This window comes from Alosa sapidissima, chromosome 6, assembly GCF_018492685.1.
Source record: "Alosa sapidissima isolate fAloSap1 chromosome 6, fAloSap1.pri, whole genome shotgun sequence".
NCBI classification, from domain to species: Eukaryota; Metazoa; Chordata; class Actinopteri; order Clupeiformes; family Clupeidae; genus Alosa; species Alosa sapidissima.
In genome coordinates this window covers 17,646,855-17,669,706 of record NC_055962.1, presented here as the reverse complement: position 1 = coordinate 17,669,706, position 22,852 = coordinate 17,646,855, and the positions used below count along the sequence as shown (strand labels likewise).

Sequence of the window (22,852 nt, the reverse complement as noted above, 5' to 3'; positions counted from 1 at the left end):
TGAGCCTCACATTTACTGTACAGCCTCACCTCACAAAAAAGCGCCTTCGCTGGTCATGGCCACAAAGACAGAACTGGTAATCAAAGGAAATGACGCAGATGACAAGACATACTTACACACTTACACACACACACACACACAGAAATGACTACAGCACAAACACACACACACACACACACACACACACACACACACACACACACAGAAATGACTACAGCACAAAGAAACACATACACACACACACACACACACACACACACACTGTGATGACTACAGCACAGCTAATTCAGCTCAGGCCACTTACACAAGCCGGCTGGAATTTGACGACGTTACGCAAGAGGCCCAAAAACAGACCAAGAGATCCCGCCCAAGCTACTGCAATACCACCTCCATCTGCAGCACCTCTGTCTGGGTGAATTTATGTATGTGTGTGTGTGTTTATATGAGGTTATGTGTGTGGTTGTGTGTGTGTGTGTGTGTGTGTGTGTGTGTGTGTGTGTGTGTGTTTCATGTGAGCAGACTCCTGCTGTACTTAATTCAGTCTCTTCTGGGCACGTGGGGAAAAAATAGAAAAACTCATGACCACATAAGGAGATGTTTCCCAGAAAGCTCAAAAAGGGGGAGAGTGGGAGAGAGGAAAGAGAAAGAGTGTGTGTGAGAGAGAGAGAGAGAGAGAGAGAGAGAGTGGTGGGGGTGCAACACCTGCCAGTGTGTTTGTATTTGTGTGTGTGCAGGGGAGATATATCGAGAGACTGTGAGTGTGTGTGTGTGTTTGTGTGTGCATGAGAAAGTATGTTTGTGACTATGTGTGAGAGGATTGCTTGACCTTGACATGTAGTACATTTGGATGGGAAAATCTCTCCTCTACGGCTCCCATCCATATTCCAGCAGGAGGCATCTACCTGCGCTCACATATATGAAAGGCTACTTTCATTTTCCAACAGAATGCTATGAATGACAGAACAGAAGTTTTAAAATAAAAGCGATAGCTCATTTATTTTCTACCACGTTCGCCTGAAATGCATGTTTTTCCCTTTGGGATTTCAGGAAATCAGTTGACAGATATCTGTCGTAGCGACGTAGAACTTTTTTTTTTTCCTGGGGGGAGGAGAGAGAGCCAGAGATGGAGAGAGTGAGAGTGATGGAAGTAATGGGAAGGGGAGTGAGAGAAGGAGAGAGGGATGGAGAGAGAAGGAGGGCTGGAGGCTCATCTGGGGACTCCAATGGGATCTGGCTGGCCTCCAGTGCTTCCCTCCACAAACCAGGCATGAAATTCTTGTGGCCAACAGCAAAATTAGTGTGTGTGTGTGTGTGTGTGTGCACATGCGGTTGGGTGTGTGTATAACAGTATATGTTTTGTTTAATTTTTGTACTTATGTGTGTGTGTGCGTGCGTGCGTGTGTGTGTGTGTGTGTGTGTGTGTGTGTGTGTCAAAGTGCCAAGAGGAAGTTCCAACAAGTTGTTGGGAGGATTTGAAAAAGAAGTTTAGAAACTAATAAAAGGGATCCATAAATAATAGGACAAAATGGAGAGGAGAGAAGAAGGCGAGAGGGGGATAGGAAAGGAGAGGAGAGGGGGATAGGATAGGAGGAGAGGAGAGGGGGAGAGGAGAGAGGAAAGGAGAGGAGAGGGGGATAGGAGAGAGGAGAGGAGAGGGGGATACTGTAGGAGAGAGAAGAGAGGAGAGGGGGAGAAGAGAGGAGAGGAAATGAGAGGGGGATAGGGGGAGAGGAAAGGAGAGAGGAGAGGGGGAGAGGAGGATAAAGAGAAGGGGATAGGGAGAGAGGAGAGGAGATGGGGAGAGGAAAGGGGGAGAGAGGAGAGCAAGGCTGCCTGGGCTACAGAAAATTCAGGAGCCAAGACATTTGATTTGAAATAGATTTTTTTATGAACTTAATAAGAAACAAAGATGAGTATGAGGTGGGTCCAACTCAATTATTATCTGTTGTGCAAGAGTGAAATGTACTGAGCGCTGTTGTTAGAATCTCACATGTGAAGAAGTGTGAATCTCACGGTCATCATCACAAGAGGAAACTGCATTCTTAGCTGATGAGACACCTGCAAACAGGTGCAGCTCTGAAGGTAAACCTGCAGCCAGAAACCAGTAACCAGACAGAACACCTAACAATACGTGACCATTATTGCGGCGTGAATACTCTTGCAGACGCCTAGGTAAAATCATTGAAAAATGAAGAATAATTAATAAGCAAAAGAACAAAGGCAAAAGTAGTAAAAAAGTAATAAAAGACAAGGTAGAATAATCTTCAAGGCAGATTCAGAATTTGTAACTCAGGGCAGTTAGCAGAAAGCATCTGAGAACAGTTTGGTCTTAAAGGGGTAAGTATAACTATTGCAACGCGATGCGAGGGTAGTTGTATTTCTTACACTATTCTATCAACACAGACATTTACATCGATTGTCTGGAATTTGCCTCGAGTGTCCTTTGGAGTAGGTAAGACTGTTTTTAGTGGCAGGCTAGCACATACCGTTGACTTGCGCTAGCCTAGCACCTGCGAACTCTGCAATTAGAAGGACTGGATGAAACGTGTTGAAAACGGTCTCCACTGATAAATATCACACTTGCTTACTTGGAAATGAGGTCCTATGTCCAAAATCCTGAACCACCCCTTTAAGTCTAGATTTAAAACTGGCTACAATTGAGGCCTTTTTTATGTAAAAAAATCTCCGAAAGTTGGTTTCAGAGCTGAGCCGCATTGCAGCAAAAAGCTGCTTCACCATGTTTAGTTCTAACAGTAGGTTTTACTAAAGGATTTTCACCTGGGACCTGAGAGGACGAGAAGGTGTGTACTGCTGAAGCATGTCTGATAGGTATTTAGGTCCTGTTCCATTTACTGATTTATAATGGATCCAATTTATAATTGGAGTAATGTGGTCAGTTCTTTTAGTTTTTGTAAAAAGCTGATTTAGTTATCGTAATCAAATTATTTTGGATGATTTGTCCAAGTGGGAGCATATAGAGGTTGAACAATAGTGGCCCCAAGATCGAACCCTAGGGAACACCACAGGTCAAGGACGTTGGTGTTGAGGCACAGTTTCCGATGGCAACAAAGAAGCTCCTTTCTTGTAGATATGATTTTAGCCAGTTGATAACTATGCCTGTAAATCCAACCCAGTGTTATAGTCTGTGTAGTAAAATATTGTAATCAACAGTGTCAAATGGTGCACTAATGTCCCGTAGCACTAGGACTGATGTTTTACCTTAAACTGTGTTGAGGCGTATGTCATTGAAAACATTAATGAGAGCTGTTTCAGTGCTGTGATTTGCCCGAAAACCAGACTGATAGTAATCAAAATACCCATTTGATGTTAGGAAGGTGGTTAGTTGATTAAAGACAATAATTTTGCCAATAAAAGGTAGATTGGATATGGGCCTGTAATTGTTTAGCACGGAGGCATCCAGGTTATTTTTCTTGAGAAGTGGCTTTACAACAGCTGTTTTTTAGTGACTTTGGAAAAGTGCCAGATAACAGTGATACATTTACAATTTGAAGGACATCTGCCGCTATAAGGTGAAAAACAGTTTTGAAGAAATTGGTAGGCAGTGTCTAAGACACATGTGGAAGAGCTGAGATTCTGTACCGTTATGTATCAAGCTGAACTCTGACATCAAGTTAAGTTTCCCTCTGTTTATAGCTGGAAGTTCCAGTTGTTGAATTAGTAATTGAGCAGATATGTTGAGTCTGATTTTGTAAATTTTACCTTTGAAAAAAGATGATAACTCATTGGTCATTGCATTTATTAGTTCAGAGAGGTTCAGGCGCTAATTGTGAGGGGGAATTTGTTAACTTATCAACAGTTAAAATTAGAATATGAGTGTTATTTGAATTTCTACTGATAATGTTATAGAAAAGAAAGACTGTCTTGCTTTGCATATTTCAGAGTTATATGTGCGGAGCATCTCTTTATGGATTTCATAGTGGATCTGAAGTTTGTATTTACACCATTTTCTTTCAGTCTTCCTACACTCTCTTTTTAGGAGTTTAACCGCTGGATTTTGCCTCCATGGTGCTTTCTGTTTGTCCTTAACGTATGGTGTAACATTTTATCTTATCTAATTACACAATGCCTACGTGGAGGTAGCCTATACTTAAGACGTAAATTAATACTGTTAACCAATGTAAGGAATTGTAATATATTTTATTGAAACACCTACAAATATCACTGACATGTTCCTCCAAGCACCTTCTGTCTTGGTTCAAGTCGCTAACAAGGTCTTTTTCATAGGGTGCAGAGGTGAGCTTGTTCTAAACTTAATGGCTTCGCAACTATATAGCTTAATATATTTTCATTAAACCAAGACGATTATCAGGCGGAACAAATATTTCTGACAGGTTAATGTTCCGGACCGGTAGACTAGAGCAAAGGAGAGAACTTGTTTACCAAAGATGTATACTTTCATTGGCTAACCACCTCGCGTTAACCGCTCTCATTTGCATAAAGTTCAGCAGAGCCCAACTTCTCGACGCACCACTTCTGCTCGAATGGCCACACCACCAGGTGTGCAGGAGGTGCATTGCGGATGCGTTAACTACGCCTTGCTGCTCTCCATAGGAAATCAATGGGCTATGTACGGCGTGGTGGGTTTTGCCGTGATAATGGACACATACCGTAAGGCGGCAGCATTTTCCCACCTGACTTAGATTCTGTGTTTCTGTAGTTTGATGTGTTTCTGTGTTTCCGTGCTGTATGCTTGGACAACACAGCTTTGTGTTAAAAGGATCATATTCGGTCAGTTGCAAGTGACATAGAACTGAACTGACCTGAGAAGAGGAGAGGAGAGAGGAGTGGAGGAGCTGGAAGGTATGAGAGGAGAAAAGAGAGGGATGACGTGTCTCATTTCAGAGGTAGCATCCTTCAAAGAACACAATCTACGGCACTCTCTGAAGGCATGACCTTCCGTGACTGTGAGAGCAGGATCGAGACAAACAACCTGTTGTTGAATGACATCGTTTAGTCCTCTAGAGTTGCTTGTTTCACCATTTTGGCTCGAAGATGAGTGAAGAGTGGAAAAGAGGAGCAAAGAGGGATGGGGAGAAGGACAGAGACAATGAAGATAGAAAGAGGACGAAGGAAAGAAGAAAGACAGAAAGAGAGAGTGGGAGAGAGAGAGTGGGAGAGAGAGAGAGAGAGAAAAAAAGAAAAAAATACAAGGAGGGAGGTAGGTGTGCTGTGTGGGCCCTCTGGTTTTCGGTCGGGCTCAGGAATGTGCTGACAGATATCCGTTGGGCTGCGCTCCTAAATGAGCCCTCCAGCATCCGGTCCCTCTAGAGACTCCAACAGCACCGCCACAGGTCCTGAGAGACCGCCTTAGGCGCCCTCTGCATCGGCCTGAGCTAAACTACAGCACTCTACTGAAACACTGTGTCCTCCCATCCTTACATACCATCAGGAGAGTAACAAGAAAGATTCTCTTGCGTGTTTTTAATATCTGAGTGTCTTTTGTGCTCCATCTTGTACTTCGCATGCATGAGAAACACAAAGGCACCTGTGAGATAAAACTAAAACTACAAATTATTTTTGTATCTACACCCTTCTCAAATTACACGGCCAAAATGTAGATTTTAGCCTTTAATAATTATAATAATTTCAGAAACAAGATATTTTTCACTGGAAACACTACTTGTAGGTCCTCGTCTGTTTGATTATATGTGTCAAAGACAGCGTTGAGATGAATCTTGTGTTGAATCATTGAATGTTGAACCTTCTGCCTCTAGAAGGAACTCAAGGACAACTCCTCTTCCTAAGCCTGGTGTTCTGTATAGGATCATGTTACGTAGAGCAGAGCAGAGGTAATGTCATGTTCGTTCAATTAAAACATTCACCACAGGAAGTGCTCTTGGGGAGGGAAAAAAAGGTTTTACTGGAAAATCACTCACTCTCTGTCTCCCCCTCTCTCTTACTCTCTCTCCTCTCTCTCTCTCTCTCTCTCTCTCTCTCTCTCTCTTCCTGCCTTTCTCTCCTTCACTCAAACACCTACCCACAGACTCTCCAACAGTGCTCTCTGTGAGAGGGAGAGCTGCAGTGCTGACTGTCTTATGGCTGAATGGGTAAAGTGCTTCGTGCCGACTTTCTGAATGACTCATCCCAAGTTGAAATAAACAAAACAAATACATGCACAAACAAACAAACCAACACAAAGGCAAGGTGCACAGCAGTAGACTGTCACTGAACCCAGAGTGGTGGAGATATTCATACTGGATTTCAATTCAGCAGCATACCTATTACTCTGAAGTGGTTCCGGTCTTGTTCTGGTGTGACTGAGTAAATGTAAAATGTAAATCAGGTTTATAGGCCAAGTATACTTGCATATCCAAGGAATTTGGTCTCTGCATTTATCCCATCCGTGAATTAGTGAACACACAGAGCACACAGTGAACAAATGGTGAGGTGAAACAAACAATGAGCACACACTAACCCAGAGCAGTGATCTGCCTTGCTACAGTGGTGCTCGGGGAGCAGTGAGGGTTAGGTGCCTTGCTCAAGCGCACTTCAGCCGTGGATGTGGGCATGGGAAAGCAGTGCTCAACCATTTCCCCTGCCCACATTCTTCCTACTGGTCAGGAATTGAACCAGCAACCCTTCGGTTTCAAGCCCGAAGCCCTAACCAGTAGGCCACGGCTGCCCCAAAACACCACCTAAAACACGCCAAAACCAATCACGGAGTGAGCTAACTTTGTGGACTAGACCCTTGAGCTTTGCATGACTTGAGAAGAAACACAATATAAAAAGTGCTGCACCATGTGTGGATTAGTTCTAGTAGAAACTGCGAGATTTGAGAATGGATAAAGAGAGTCCACCAGTCGTGGATTGTGAAGAAATGGTTAGACTTGAGAGAGAGAAAGAGAGAGAGAGAGAGAGAGAGAGAGAGAAAGAGATAGTTGTGCACGACTTGGATTGTGTTCAAATGGTTGAACTTGTCACGAGAGGGAGAGAGAGAGAGAGAGAATAAAATATTTATTTTCTTGATAGTTTTCATGTTGTATTATATACAGTTCATATCACTTTGGCTGTACAGACAAACCAATAAAGCTCATTGAATTGTTATTTGAGAGAGAGAGAGAGAGAGAGAGAGAGAGAGAGAGAGTTCTGCACAAGTCATGGGTTGTATGGCGACACTTGAGGAGAGAGAGACTAAAGGGCGTGGATCTACTTGTCTGGAACCGGCAAGGCCTGCGTCACTTTCTATTCATCCTTTCCATCGCATGTTCAGATGGTGTGGCCTTCGGGGACAAATGGCCTATTAATAACCATTATGATGGCCCACGGCCGACCTTGGGAGGGTCTTTACGGTGCTAAGAGCTTGTGTTTCACTACAGAAATACCTCAAGGTCGACTGAAGGGCGATGGCTGCACAGGTGGAAATAGATCCCTCTGTGTGTGTGTATGTGGTGTGTGTGTGTGTGTGTTTATCTACTTGTGTCCGTGTTTATGAATGCTATTTGGAAGAGAGAATGATTCAGTGTTTTTGATCCAGCTCATCGGCAACATTCAAACCCATTACTGTACGTACACACACACACACATACGGACACAGCCTTCCCTGGATGGCTATTCTGAGCTGTTCTCAGAGGGACACTTAATAACATGTCTCAGTCAGGACGCTCTGCTCTTCTTTTCTCTCCTCTTCTCTCCTCTCTTCACATCCTCTCCTCTCTTCATCTCCTCTCCTCTCTTCACTTCCTCTTCTCTCCTCTCTTCACCTCCTCTCCTCTCTTCACTTCCTTTCCTCTCTTCACCTCCTTTCCTCTCCTCTCGTCACCTCCTCTCCTCTCTTCACTTCCTCTTCTCTCCTCTCTTCACCTCCTCTCCTCTCTTCACTTCCTTTCCTCTCTTCACCTCCTTTCCTCTCCTCTCGTCACCTCCTCTCCTCTCTTCACTTCCTCTCCTCTCTTCACTTCCTCTTCTCTCCTCTCTTCACCTCCTCTCCTCTCTTCACTTCCTTTCCTCTCTTCACCTCCTTTCCTCTCCTCTCGTCACCTCCTCTCCTCTCTTCACTTCCTCTCCTCTCTTCACATCCTCTCCTCTCTTCATCTCCTCTCCTCTCTTCACTTCCTCTTCTCTCCTCTCTTCACCTCCTCTCCTCTCTTCACTTCCTTTCCTCTCTTCACCTCCTTTCCTCTCCTCTCGTCACCTCCTCTCCTCTCTTCACTTCCTCTCCTCTCTTCACTTCCTCTTCTCTCCTCTCTTCACCTCCTCTCCCCTCTTTTCCTCTCCTCTCTTCACCTCCTCTCCTCTCTTCACTTCCTCTCCTCTCTTCACTTCCTCTCCTCTCCTCTCTTCACTTCCTCTCCTCTCTTCACCTCCTCTCCCCTCCTTTCCTCTCCTCTCTTCACGTCCTCTCCCCTCCTTTCCTCTCCTCTCTTCACCTCCTCTCCTCTCTTCACCTCCTCTCCCCTCCTTTCCTCTCCTCTCTTCACTTCCTCTCCTCTCTTCACCTCCTCTCCCCTCCTTTCCTCTCCTCTCTTCACCTCCTTTCCTCTCCTCCCGTCACCTCCTCTCCTCTCTTCACTTCCTCTCCTCTCCCCTCCTTTCCTCTCCTCTCTTCACGTCCTCTCCCCTCCTTTCCTCTCCTCTCTTCTCTCCTCTCTTCACTTCCTCTCCTCTCCTCTCTTCACCTCCTCTCCCCTCTTTTCCTCTCCTCTCTTCACCTCCTCTCCTCTCTTCACTTCCTCTCCTCTCTTCACTTCCTCTCCTCTCCTCTCTTCACTTCCTCTCCTCTCTTCACCTCCTCTCCTCTCTTCACCTCCTCTCCCCTCCTTTCCTCTCCTCTCTTCACGTCCTCTCCCCTCCTTTCCTCTCCTCTCTTCACCTCCTCTCCTCTCTTCACCTCCTCTCCCCTCCTTTCCTCTCCTCTCTTCACTTCCTCTCCTCTCTTCACTTCCTCTTCTCTCTTCACCTCCTCTCCTCTCTTCACTTCCTTTCCTCTCTTCACTTCCTCTCCTCTCCCCTCCTTTCCTCTCCTCTCTTCACGTCCTCTCACCTCCTCTCCCCTCTCCCTTTCTCTTCTCTTCTCATCTCGTCCATCGGAGCAAAAGATGAAACGGGCCAGACGAAGGGTCACCTGCCCCAGGGGCCATCTCTGTTGCTCTCTCCTCTTGTGTGTGTGTGTGTGTGTGTGTACATGTGCTATGTCCCCTAGCGCCACCAAAGCATTCTCTGGCCTTCATTTGTCTGTGTGTGTGTGTGTGTGTGTGTGTGTGTGTGTGTGTGTGTATACATGTGCTATGTCCCCTAGCGCCACCAAAGCATTCTCTGGCCTTCATTTGTCTCTGTGTGTGTGTGTGTGTGTGTGTGTGTGTGTGTGTGTGTGTGTGTGTGTGTTGTGTTTGTGTGCATGCACGCATGTGTAGGTGTCCCCAAGCTGCACCAAAGCACTCTCTTCTCCTCTCCTCATGTGTGTGTGTGCATGTGCATTTGGGTGTGTATTTGTGTGTGTGTGCATATGGGAGTGTGTGCATTTATTTCCACTAAGCGGCACCGGATCTTTCACTAAACACCATTTACTTGCACTTTGACGCAAGCCAACAGAGGCGTATTGTGGCTCTGCCTTTCACCCCTACTACCACCCCCTCCATCCCCCCTCGCCTCATCCCCTCTGGCCTGCCTTGCTTCTGAAACCCACCATGTCCATAGTTAATGTGCAGTGAAGCGTCCCAATGACAGTACAGCGCCCTGATAGCAGAGAGGAGTGATAGGCTGCCTTTGTGCCCCAGCTATGTGTGTGTGTGTGTGTGTGTGTGTGTGTGTGTGTGTGTGTGTGTGTGGGTGAGTCATCACACTCTGTAACTGTACACGTCAGACACTGCTGCTGTTGCTGCTGCTACTGCAGTTTTCAAAGACAGGTTTTATGAGGAGCCCTGCAGTTTCTTCTTCAAAGGAACCTGGGACAGCAAGAGCCAAAGTGAAACCAGTCACTGAGTTAATTTCCTATACGCAAGACACTTCAGCATTAATAGTTTACTTCAGACATAAATATGATATTCAAAGGGCTAAAAGAGAGGAGAGATACAGTAGAAGAGTTATGCAAGAAGGTGCATAAATATATACAGTATATGGAAGTGCTGAGTGTGAAATCTGTTTGTCAACTGTGTTTTTTCTAAACAGGCCAACTCACTGTAGTCTCTGAGACAAGCTGTAAAAGCATGGCATCAGTGCAGCAAAGTGTGTATGTGTGTGTGTGTATGTGTGTGTGTGTGTGTGTGTGTGTGTGTACCCACCTGAGAGCACATGAGTGACAGTGAGCTGCAGGATGAAGGAGTGTGGCTGCTCTGTGCAGGACTAAAGCTGCATAGACACAGCCAGTGACTCACTCATTGCTAATGGTCCATCACTTGTCACCTGGGTTGTAGTGGAGGCTAAACACAAGTAAACACAGTTTATCCACCTCTACATCAACACTCAAGGAACCATTTAATACCACTGGTATTGTTATGAACATTGCGCAATAACCTCCACCATCATCAAACATGTTCCGAATGCCTTTTTTAAAAATCCGATAACACATGGCCCAGTCCACCCCACTGTGATCACAGAATTCATAGTTTACCCACCTCTTATTTTACTACTACACCACTGCTTGTCAGCCCAAAAGTTGAGATTTATAGTTTATCTTTGTCGTGTGACATATTTCTCCAACGTTTATTTAGCCTGTAATGGCCACCCTCTGCAGTGGCCAAAACATTGACTGCAGCATTTGCGCAACGTTGTTTGATAGCAATTGCAAGTGCCTGGAGTAGAAGTGGGCTGTTACAGACCTGGAGATCACCCTCAATTCAGACTCCTTGCTCTCAGACTCTCATTCACACATCCATTCAGTTTGGATGAAAAAAAGCATCTGCCAAATACCATAAACACAAACATTAACATCCAGACACACACTCTGATTCTCGCATCCTCAGTCACTTGCACACACTCTTTCATGCACCTACATTATGTAAGGGATAATGTATAGAATGCCGGGAAAACCCATTTTCCTGGACATAACATACCTAGAGATTGGGATGGTTTTATTTCAGTTAGCCTAGCTAGTTTGATTTGCATTGAGAGATGATATTATGGAAAGTACCCCATGCCAATCGTGAGATGGTAAAGGGTATGTGATGATGTGGGGTTATTTTAATTCCAAAGGCCAAAGGAACTTATTTATAACTCAGGATTTATAGTACCCTGGATCCATGAAATAACTGGCCTTTAAAAATAAAAATCTGCCTGCCTCTATGGGAATTCAACATAGGTTTAACATAGGGGTATGAATACTTATGCACCCTGTATTTTAATGAAGAACATTTATTTATTTACGGTACAGTATTCATTTACAAAGAAAATTGGTGTCCTTAAAGGTTGGATATTTCCTCATTTTTTTAATTAATGCATTAAGATCCATTTCCAAAAGATATTTTTTTTTATTCCTCTTTTTAGTCAACTTTAGCATGGGGCTGAAGACTTTTTAAAATAGTTAAAATAGTTAAATATATAGATATATAGACTTTACTTTACTTTATTTCTGCATTGTTGCACTGTTGGACTTGCTCATTTGCACTATCACCATGACCACTATCACCATTGCACTATCACCATGACACTCATTCACACAGAGCACCTTACCTTACCTTACTATGCAGAGAGAATCACAGGCTCAGTCCCTGCCTCAGTCATTGCAAGCACCTCTGATTGATTAATCACTACTAGGCTATGTGGATACTGTTTTTAGAATTGATTTAGATAAAGTGTTAGTATAATTTGTATTTTAGTATATTTAGCATATTCTTTATCTTCTACTGTCCTTATTGCTTAGTTGTGTTTTTATATTATATACTTTAATTACTCTTTCTGCTGTTAAAGAATGTGTTTGTGTTGTCTGTATGCTGCTGAGACCTTGAATTTCCCCTGGGGATCAATAAAGTATCTATCTATCTATCTATCTTTTTTTAGGCATTGTAATTCAGCCAAACATATACTCAGTGCTGTCGCCATCTTTAAAAGTAGCATCAAAAATGTAGCCATTTCTTCCTGCATTTTCACAAACAAGCCAGATTCTGGGACTTTAGCTTCAAAGGCTAAAGTAGGTCATTTTAATGGAATCTTATGAGAATTGACTACCGTGCCCTATTATACATGCATAAATTCATGTCGTCAGAGAACAAATCGCATTGTATGGATTGTGGATGGATAAAGTGGATTGGTGATACATGTCACCCAAGCGAAACCTAGTTTGCTGTTATGTTTTTGCAGTTGGAAAACTGCTAAGATTGCTAAGATCTACCCCTTAAGAAAATCTCTGCTCTGAACTGTCAAACAAAGGCAAAAAGCAGAGTCATCTTGTTCTACCCAAGACATACAAGTCATTTCCTCCAACCAAGGCATTTCAGCTTAGACGTCACGTCTGACACCGATCTGGCCTTCTTTTGGCATGAGCCAGGGCTGTATCCAAGCCATGTGCTGATATTTATAAGATTTCAGAGTCCAATCTTTCATATTTAGCCCAAGTGTTTCTCATTAGGAGGCAGTGGAATTGAAGCTCTTCAGCCAGTGAGCAGGAGTCCAGACAAAGCCCAGGGTCTAACTTTTCTAACACAATCTGCTTAGTGTGAGGTCACTGAAAGTGAACTCAACTGAAAAAACGAAACAGGTTATTAGCTACGCGGACATAAACACTTTCACTGAGGCTGTTCAGATTGTTTTCATTTCATTGTGTGTGTATGTGTCTCTCTCTCTCTCTGTGTATGTGTGTGTGTGTGTATGTGGGTGTGAGTGTGTCTGTCTATGTCTGTCGGTGCGTGTGAGCATGGCATGCATGTGTTAATGGCTGAAATTAATCTCAGTCAAAGGGTTTGAGCCAAAATGCATGCTTGTGTGTATGTCTGTGTTTATGCATTTTTGTGGCTATTGCGCATATGTGCACATGTATGTATTTTCTATCCAGTAAGCTATGTGTGTATTTTTGTGTAGCAGGCATTCATGTTTGTGTGTGTGTATGTGTGAGTGTATTTTAGACTGGTTGAACTGTGGATGTTTAATGTGTGTGTGTGCATTTGGATTGCTTTAATTCAGTGTGGTTGTGTGCGTGTGTGTGTGTGTGTGTGTGTGTGTGTTTGAGTTTGTGCATGCCCAACCATTTGAAATGTTTTATTTGTTTTTTTGCTCAGTGTGGTTGTGTGTGCTTGAATGTCCATATTTATGTGTGTATGTGTGTGTGTGTCAGTAAGTGTGTGTGTGTGCGCGTGTTCTTTTGGACTGGGTTAACTCGGTGCGGTCTCATGTTGCAGGGAGAGCACACTGCCATGTGGTCTGGAGCTGTAGCCGTTGCCACAGTAACCACCGCTCGCTGCTGCTGCTGGACCGGTGACTGGGCCATGACTCGCCCGTGACCTGAAGGAGCGCGGAGGTCACTTAAGGACATGCCAGGTCAGAGGAGCCCATTGGCACCACCCAGCACCGCTAACTCACCACAGCAGGGACTCCAACCAGGGCCAGATGAGGGCCAGAAGAGAGCCAGATGAAGGCTAAATCTGATCCAGGGTCAGTTGTTATCTGGATTTTCTTCCTCTTCTCCTCTAATCACTTTTAGGTTCCTCTTTCACTGTTGCACTATCAAAGGATATACAAAGAAGGTTCCTTAATGTTTAAGAACGTTTAGGTTCCTTTTACACTGTTGCACTATTAAAAGATACACAAAAAGGGTTCCTTAAAGTTTAGGAACTTTTAGGTACCACACTGTTGCACTGTCAAAGGCTAACACACAAATGGTTCTGTTCCTAAATGTTTAGGAACATTTAGATTCCTCCATCAATGCTTTTTGCATTTGTGTAAGCTTGTGTTTGTATCAGCTGAAATGTTCCTTTTGACTGTGCTGAGAATATGCTATGTTGTGAAATGTGTGTGTGTGTGTGTGTGTGTGTGTGTGTGTATGTGACAGAGAGGGATAAAGGGCTTGTGCATGTATACATGGGCGTGTGCATGTGTAAACCTATGTTTTTGCATGCATGAGCACATCTCTGTATGTGTGTGTGTGTCTGAATGAGTGTGTGTGTGTGTGTGTGTGTGTGAATGTGTGTGTGTGTGTGTGTGTGTATGTATGTGTGCACTGGGGTCCACTGTGGTGCAGACATGCAGACACCATGGCACAGCTCCAGTGGTGAGCTGAAAACCACAGCCTCCGGTCCTCCAGTGCACCATGAGTCACAGGAAACACCACTCTCCCTCTCTCTCCCTCTGTTTCCCCCTCTTTTTCTCCTGCTCTCGCTCTCTCTCTTTCATTCTCCCTCTCCCTATGCATTTCTCTCATTCTCCCTCTCTCTCACTCATGCTTCCATTCTCCCCCCCTCTCTCTCTCAGTCTCCCCTTTGCTCTCAGTATCCCCCTCTCTCTCATTTTCTTTCTCTGTCCTTCTTCCACATACACTCTCTCTAATGCACTCTCTCTCTCTCTCTCATTGTTGCTCTCACTCTCTCGCTTTCTCTCTCTCTTGTCCGCACTTGCAGAAGTCATTAAGGGAAACGCGAGGCGTATGGATTTCCTCCTGTCAATAAAACCAGAGACTTGGCAGACTAGTGTAGAAGCAGCAACAACAGCAGTGACCCCCCACCCCCCCCCCACCCCCCCGACTGTAGAGGTAGCCTCAGTTCAGACATGCATGCAAGCAGGGGAAGAGTCCAAATCAGCCCAAGGAGACCCATAGGAGCAGTCAGTTCACAAGCTGACTGCCCTTACAGTAGATGGATGAATGCTGTGTGGGAGACACCAACCTTATTCAGGTCACCGGAGGGAGAGTGAAAAATAATTTGCTAAATAATCAAAAAAAGAGAGAAAAGTTTTTTTCTTAACTTATGTGGCCTGGTTCTCTAAAGCATCCTGGATTAGGAGAGTGAAAAACAATTCAATACTAAAAAATAGGCCAAGAAAGAGGGGGAAAGTTACTTTGGTGTTCATTTTTACAGGATAGATGTTGACAGGCTGCATACAGTGAAGTGGGCCTAGTCCTGAACCGACTCTTCAATGGTAAGGATAAGTTGGTCTGGATCTGGTGTGAGTTGGTCTGGATCTGGTTTGAGAGACGAAGGGCCCCAAAGTCAGCAGTTTCCCACAGAATCTGTTACACTTGCTCATGCAGGTCACAACAAAACATACGATTCCGAAATATGGAAGAATTTATTATAAATGCCGGGACTTGATTTACAGTTTTTCTCAATCGCTTTGGTGCATATCTCGAATCATACATTTGCGCAACAGTTAAATGCATTTCTCAAAGCAATTAGTGCAAACTGCACTGCATAGTGGATAACCTGCAAAAGCACATATCTTGCTCAAAATGCTTAGTTTATGCCACAAAAGCAAATATTTATGCCATTGAAACGGTCAGTGCAATCAAAATGGCAAGTCATGATGCCATTGGTTATGTCAAGAAAGTCAAACTGTTGTTGTCAATATGACAGTTTACTCATATGTATTTTCTAACAAACAATGCAGCACTGTTTTCTATTTCCAAACTACAAAGTTACACATTATTGTGTGAGGTGGGGGTTGATGGCAAAAACATGGATATGTTTCAAAGTGTTTCTGTTGACAGACATTGTGACTATATAAAGAAAAAAGATAATAATGCTTTTACAACATTGTGCAACTGAAAAATTACCAATATAACATAAAACACCCCTTGGTCAGAGCTGTGCACCACTAGTTTTATACATCTTGCTGTTCCTGTCTGTCAGGTCACATATTTATATGCTAAACAAACTATGACAACTAATTATAACAGCTATAGTCACAAGCGATAAAATAAGGCCAATTTGTTTTATGGGGTAGGACTATTCAGCAGGGAACCAGTATAGTGCATTTTGACCAACATGCCATTAGCCATTGAAATGGCTATGCCACTGAAAAAAAAACAGAAATTTTTACAAAATCAATTGCATGGATGTGCTATTTGTTCAAGATGGGGAGAAACTGCTTCAGTGATGTGCACAAGTGATAAGATGATACGGAGTTTGAACAAACAATTTTGAGAATTGTCATTTTGATCTTAGAAATGAAAGTAACTGAGAAAACTGTAACAAGAATATCTTATTGTATGAGGGACAGACAATGCTATAGCCTATATCTGCTGTGCCATATCCTTGTGTTTGAAAGACAGACAAGAAGAATTTATGACAAGGTTGAAAATACAGATTATGTGCTGTGTCTTTTTTCAAACTACAGAGCAGAGAGAGAAAGGAGGCCCATGGGAGAGGCTTCTGTCTGTTTCTAGGTTCCTCTCTCCTGGCTTTCTTATGAATGAATGTCTGTGGGAGTGTCCCAGGAGGATTTGCATCATTTGTGTAAAGTACTGCCATCATGTGGTAGCTGAAGGTATGACAGAAAGATTTCCTGGAATTCTCAGGCTTATGTTCTAGGCAGGGGCGCTGCTAGAAAAATGTGGGCCCTCTGACAGACAATAATTCTGTAATATATAGTACTATCGGAGGGGCACTCTGGGGGCCCCCTGTCAGTGCTGGGCCCTTACAATAGTCCTAACCCCTAATCATCTAATTGCAACAGAATTTATTTTCATATTTCACATTTTTATATTTCAATTGGTGATCTAAACACCATAGTAAAAGTCCATGAAAATCCAGTTGGTGGAAATATGTTAAAATGAGAGTTGTTTTATGCATTTTCCTTGTGTGTGTGCGCACATGTGTCTTTGTGTGTGTGTGTGTGTGTGTGCACAATGTATGCATAGTATTCATGTATGTGTATGTGTGTGTGTGTGTGTGTAGTATGTGTGTGTGTTTCTGGTCAACATAATAACTGGCAACTGCAGGTCTGGTAGGTCAAACACCATATTTACATACATACTTTGAATTTCCCCTTGGGGATCAAAAAGGATCTATCTATCTATCTTTACCATATGATCTAGTGTTGATGATCAACACAATCTGTAAAGACAACACAGTAATTATTCTAAAACAAATGGATGTTAAAAGTAAGATTTTTGTTGATGCTATGTTTTTGTTGGTGCATGATTCACAATACAAAAAATAGCCTAATAGCCAATCAGAGTGACAGCTTAGATTTTTATGACTGTCTAACATATAGTAATACTAACTTATAGTCCAGGCAAAGTCTGACCCAAAACTAATTGCAACAGAGAATTTATTTTCACATTTTTATATTTCAATTGGTGATCTAAACACCAAAGTAAAAGTCCATGAAAATCCAGTTGGTGGAAATATGTTAAAATGAGGGTTGTTTTATGCAAGCAAATACCAACAAAACTGTCATTAGAATGTTGTAGAATAAAGCATTCTAAAGAATTCGCCCTGTCGGGACCTATTTCCCGATAATGACCGGTGTTCTATACATTATCCCTTAGCCTACTTAACTTAACTTATTGCATTGTTGAGGAACATTCTTTTATTTTCAAAGAGTTAGTGAATTATTACTCGCCATTTGCAAAAAAAAAAAAAAAAAAAAAAAAAGAGATAGGGTGGGCTAAGCCTAGGCCTAAGCTACTTTTAAATGATAAGCCAAACGTCTCTTTTCTTATCACTTAAAAAAAAACCCATTACTGCACTTGGCTATGGGCCTGAATGAATGAACACTCAAACTGTGCACAAACTGTTAAGTTGTAAGTCATTATTTGTCAAATGTGATAAGCCTACCGTGAACCCCGTTAACAACGCAACCGGCACACTCTTAAATCCAATATGGATGCCAACTAGGAAGAGAAAGGAACGCTGGGTGCAATTTTTACAGGAAATACTTTCGTCGCGGACTCGCGGACTCCTGCATTTGTAAAGGGCTGCCATTTTACGGAGCTTACGGTAAGAATATTGACCTAACAGTGTTCTGCTAAGTTGATGCATCGTCTCACCTAGTCTGGTCGTTGTTGAGATGCATCAAATAATTGGTGAAAGGAAAGATTTATAGCATTTGTGTTAACCATCAAGCTAATGTTAACGTTATCCTTTGTCGTCTAGCTTACATGAGCTAGCTGGGTCGCTTTAGCAAATCCAAAACAATTACCGACAGAACAAATATTGTGCAGAGGCTATGTAGTACTGAAACTAGACATGCTGCATGTTGTATAGACGTCGATAATCATGCTAATTTGATAGTTACCTTCGATATGAACCAGATACGATTCATTCATCTTAAGTAGATTGCTAAGTCAGCTAACGACTAAGCATTCTGATATCATGGACTTGCAATGAACACTGTCGGTGATCCCACTTTCAAAATAACTCAGGGCAACTCAGTAGTTCTAACGCAGAACGTTAGCATTACAAAGGTTTCCACTAAACTCAGCACAACATTCTACACTTGTCCATTCTGTGTGTTATAAAGGACGATTAAACCCAATGGGATTAATTTATTTGACGTAGCTAAGTGTAGCTAAACATAATTTCTTAACCAATACGTTAGCACAACCTTCAATTCACATGCCTTCAGCGTACACTGCGGTGAGTAGTCTGTTGACATGCAGATTTGCGTTCCAACACTAGAAGTTGTGAATAACTCACCCCCAAACTAAAGGAAACAATCACACAAGGAATTTGGTTCCAACTGTTGGTGTCACATAACATTACAATAGACAGACAACATAGACACACAAACAATATAACCGGCAATACAAGTATACTATATTATATTATATTCAGGCACAATAAACAAGCACTTTACAGATTATAGTAGGCAGTAGAGCTTTACACAAGATACTTTACTAGTGTAACCCAATGTTGACAGTATCATGTAAATGGGTTTTGTGAGTAATACAGTGAGTGCCACAACACAACGGAGTGTCATGTCCTGTTTTGTTGTTCCCCAACAGGAGCGGCAGAACCATGAGCCATGAGAAGGTACAGATCATATCTCTGTCCCACCACCAGACTCTCCTGAAGGAGATGCATCAGCTGAGAAACTTGGGCCACCTGTGTGACATAACTGTGCAGGTGGACCACAAGGGTGATATGAGGGAGTTTGAGGCCCACCAAGTGGTGCTAGCCGCATCAAGTGGCTACTTTAAAAGCATCCTCGTTGCAGAGGAATCTGTCAAAAAAGCGCTGTTGTGTGACGTGCCCACTGCCGTTTTCGATGCTTTCCTGCAGTACGTGTACACAGGTCAAATCGAGGTGGAGAACACAATGATACACAACATTTTTAAAATGGCAGAGTTATTAGAGTGTGTTGACCTTGTTAATGCGTGCAAGGCAGTGAGTGGCCTTACAGTGGCTAATGATACAGAGAGACTACACCCTGATGACTTGACTGAACCAAAATCTTATGAGACTACTTCTCCAACGACTCGAGGTAGAAAGTCAACCCAAAGCAAACAAGCAACAAGCAAATCGAGCAAAGATCCCCCGGTCTCCACAGGGCTGGAGAAGACGCCACAGAAGAGGAGAAAGGACGAGGACGCAGGAAAGAAGAGTAAGGATGCAGGGGAGAAGAGTAAGGACACAAGGAAGAAGAGTAAGGATGCAGGGAAGGACACAAGGAAGGAGAGTAAGGATGCAGGGGAGAAGAGTAAGGATGCAGGGAAGGACACAAGGAAGAAGAGTAAGGACGCAGGGAAGGACGCAGGGGAGAAGAGTAAGGACGCAGGGAAGGAGAGTAAGGACGCAGGGGAGAGTGGCAAGGAGGCACAAGGCAGGAGACTGAGCAACAGGCTCACCAGCCGCAAGAAGTCTCCAAGTAGTCCTAAAGCCAAGCGTCCCAGGAGAGGGAAACCCAAAGCCAGCGAGGGGTCAAGCGACACTGCCCAGGTTGGGTCCGAGAGCACAGAATTAACAGCAGCCTTACTGGACACTGCCCAGGTTGGGACTGAGAGCACAGAATTAACAGCAGCCCTACTGGACACTGCCCAGGTTGGGACCGAGAGTACTGAATTAACAGTAGCCCTACTGGGCATTGAACAGAATGACACTGCCCAGGTTGGGACCGAGAGCACAGAATTAACATCAGTCCTACTGGACACTGCCCAGGTTGGGGATGAGAGCACAGAATTAACAGCAGCCCTACTGGGCATTGAACAGAGTGAAAAAGGTAGGTTGGTCAGACAGTCTTCGACCAGCGACAACGACAGTGACAGCGACTCCTCCTGCTCGTTATCGTCCTCATCGTCCTTCTCTCCTCCGAAAGCTGCCCCTCGAGACAGCTCTCAGAAGGACAAGGCGGGTGTTCCGCGGGAGAAATATATCTGCGAGAACGAGTCGTGCAATCGGTCCTTCCTGTACGAGAAGAGCTACCTGAAGCACCTGTCGAAGACCCACGGTGAGCGGGCCGAGGTGACGTACCGCTGCGGCACGTGCCAGCACGTCTTCGCCAACCGCAGCAACCTCAAGATCCACGAGCAGCACGTGCACAGCGAGGAGCGTTGCTACCTGTGCGACGTCTGCGGCAAGGGGTTCAAGCGCAAGAAGGACGTGCGGCGGCACCAGAAGCAGGTGCACGAGGGCGGCAGCCAGCGTCACATGTGTCCCACGTGCGGCAAGGCGCTGAGCTCGCGCACGGCCCTCAAGCTGCACGAGCGCACGCACACCGGCTACAAGCCCTTTGAGTGCGGCGAGTGCAACGCCAAGTTCTCACAGAGCTCCGCGCTCAAGACGCACAAGAGGTGTGTGCCCACGCACATACACACACACACACGCACACAAGCTGTGGACTGCACACAACCATTGGAGACAGAGTCTGCACAGTCTGGAATCATAGCTTGTATAGTAAACAGAAAATTGGCCAGGACCAACTAGGTTTGACCAGATTTGGTTAATGCTTAGCCATTTTTTCACTCCAGTGGCTTTCCGACTGACCCTGTCATTGTTTCATGATCATTGGTATGGACTGTGCTTCGCACAGCAGAGGTTATTTATTCACGTGTTATGTTATTATGTTTCTCTCTCATGCTGTGTCTGTGATGTGCCTGAACAGGATCCACACTGGAGAGAAGCCATTTGCCTGCGACGAATGTGACGCCAAATTCACCCAGAACCACATGCTGCTTTACCACAAGCGCTGCCACACAGGTACACACAACATACACTGGCTTGCCACAAGCACTGCCACACAGGTACAAACAACATACACTGGCTTGCCACAAGTATATATATAACACATGCGAGCTTTCCATATGCGGTATTATATGGGTGCAGTGCACATGTAATGCTTACTGGCATACCACAAGTTCTTCTACATAATGCATACTGTCTTGCCATAAGCGCTGCCACACAGTTATGCACATGGTGACACACACTGGCTTCACCACAGTTGAGGCGCATCCAGACAAGGGGCGGTGTGCCGTTTGTAAATCATGAGACGCATTGTCTTTAAAACAATGCAAATAAATAAAAAATACTTTCGCTTGGAGTTGAGCTTTTTTCAATTCAACAAGAAAAACAAAAACAATGCTTGAACGTTCTTTTTTGTTCCCAATCTACCTCTATTAAGATAACATATGGAATGTTAAAACGGAAGCCTTGTTGGATCAACTATGATGCTGATAATGGAACTCTCTTGAAACAGACATCAGTGGTCAACTCTACATGATGATCAAATCAGAACACATCAGTGTCATGTGACTGCCTGACAAAATAGCTCTAAAAGTTGTATCATCACCTCCACACAGTTACACATGCTGGCTTACCACAATAGATTAGATTAGATTCAACTTCATTGTCATTGTGCAGAGTACAAGTACAAAGACAACAAAATGCAGTTTGCGTCTAACCAGAAGTGCAAATAGCAGAGAAGTGCAATGTGATATACAAAGTATAGACAGGTGGTGCATAAACAGGACAGGATGTATAGTGCAGTGTAGACAGTAGTATACGTTGGTTTACAGTAATATAACTTAAATATAAATATGTGCAGTGTATTAACAGTAACCTTAAATATGGCTATGTAGTATAAGGCCAATCCCACACTAGGATTCGGTTGTTAAGTCCAACATTGCAGGCCCAACAGCTTTTGGTCAAAATTTCTTTACTAGCACAGCCAGACGGTTTTTGCAACTTGTAAACCTTGTCAGTCACCATCACCTCCGTTTTATTGAGGGTAAAACAAAATCAGTTAACTTTAACAGAGTAATTACTGTACCTGTGCAGCCAGATGATACAATCAAGGGTTATGTGCAGGCTTCTGCGAAAAATAGGATTTTATTAGGTTGAGGAAACAAGTGAGTAGTAGGATGACAATTTCCTTAAAGGCTGCACTGAATAGCCGAAAAAATCATTTATCTATGGGGGAGCGGCTCTGAAAGCCGTTGGATCCAGAAAAAAATGTATTAGCCTATTATTGCATCATCACTTAATAACCGAATGTGGAGAGCACATACTGGCTAATGCTAAATGTTATTACTTGGGTATATCCACACACACACACACATAAGCACTATTAATATATTAATATGCAGTTACAGTAAGCACATGCATAGTGGAGTCTGATCTGGCCAGTGACAGGGTAGTATGTTGGTTGAAACCATTTGGGCTTTGACAGGGTGTTGTGTGTTTGTGTGTACAGGTGAGAGGCCCTTTATGTGTGAGATCTGTGGGAAGAACTTTGCTTCTAAGGAGTACCTGAAGCACCACGCCAGGCTTCATTCAGGCTACAAACCGTACAAGTGCGAGATCTGTGAAAGACCCTTCGCCCAGAGAAACTCCTTACACCAGCACATGAAAACACACACAGGTAATGCACAAAAAAAACACACACAGGTATTGCATAAAACACACACACACACACACGATGGTCTTTGCCCAGAGGAGCTCCCTATGGCAGTACACACTCACATTGCTCATAAACATCACTCATGGATGTTTATGTACACACACACACACAATCATGGGGTAAGATGTTCACA

The 22,852-nt window shown here is 43.7% G+C and overlaps 1 protein-coding gene across 5 annotated transcripts in view; it reads left to right on the top strand.

Moving 5' to 3' along the window:
- The first annotated feature begins 17,472 nt into the window (after nt 1-17,472).
- Nucleotides 17,473-22,852, top strand: part of gzf1 (GDNF-inducible zinc finger protein 1) — a 28,824-nt gene continuing 23,444 nt past the window's right edge. For 3 of the 5 annotated variants that reach the window (XR_006032590.1, XR_006032591.1, XM_042096570.1), the window contains exons 1-4: nt 17,473-17,822; nt 18,830-20,614; nt 20,926-21,020; nt 22,513-22,680. Coding sequence is in view for 2 of the 5 variants with exons in the window: in XM_042096570.1 (XP_041952504.1) it covers nt 18,843-20,614; nt 20,926-21,020; nt 22,513-22,680 (2,035 nt within the window). In the remaining 3 variants the exon portion in view is untranslated. Of the gene's footprint in view, nt 17,823-17,888; nt 17,909-18,829; nt 20,615-20,925; nt 21,021-22,512; nt 22,681-22,852 lie in introns of those variants that run through there. The other 2 variants (XR_006032592.1, XM_042096577.1) reach the window with 2 other exon arrangements.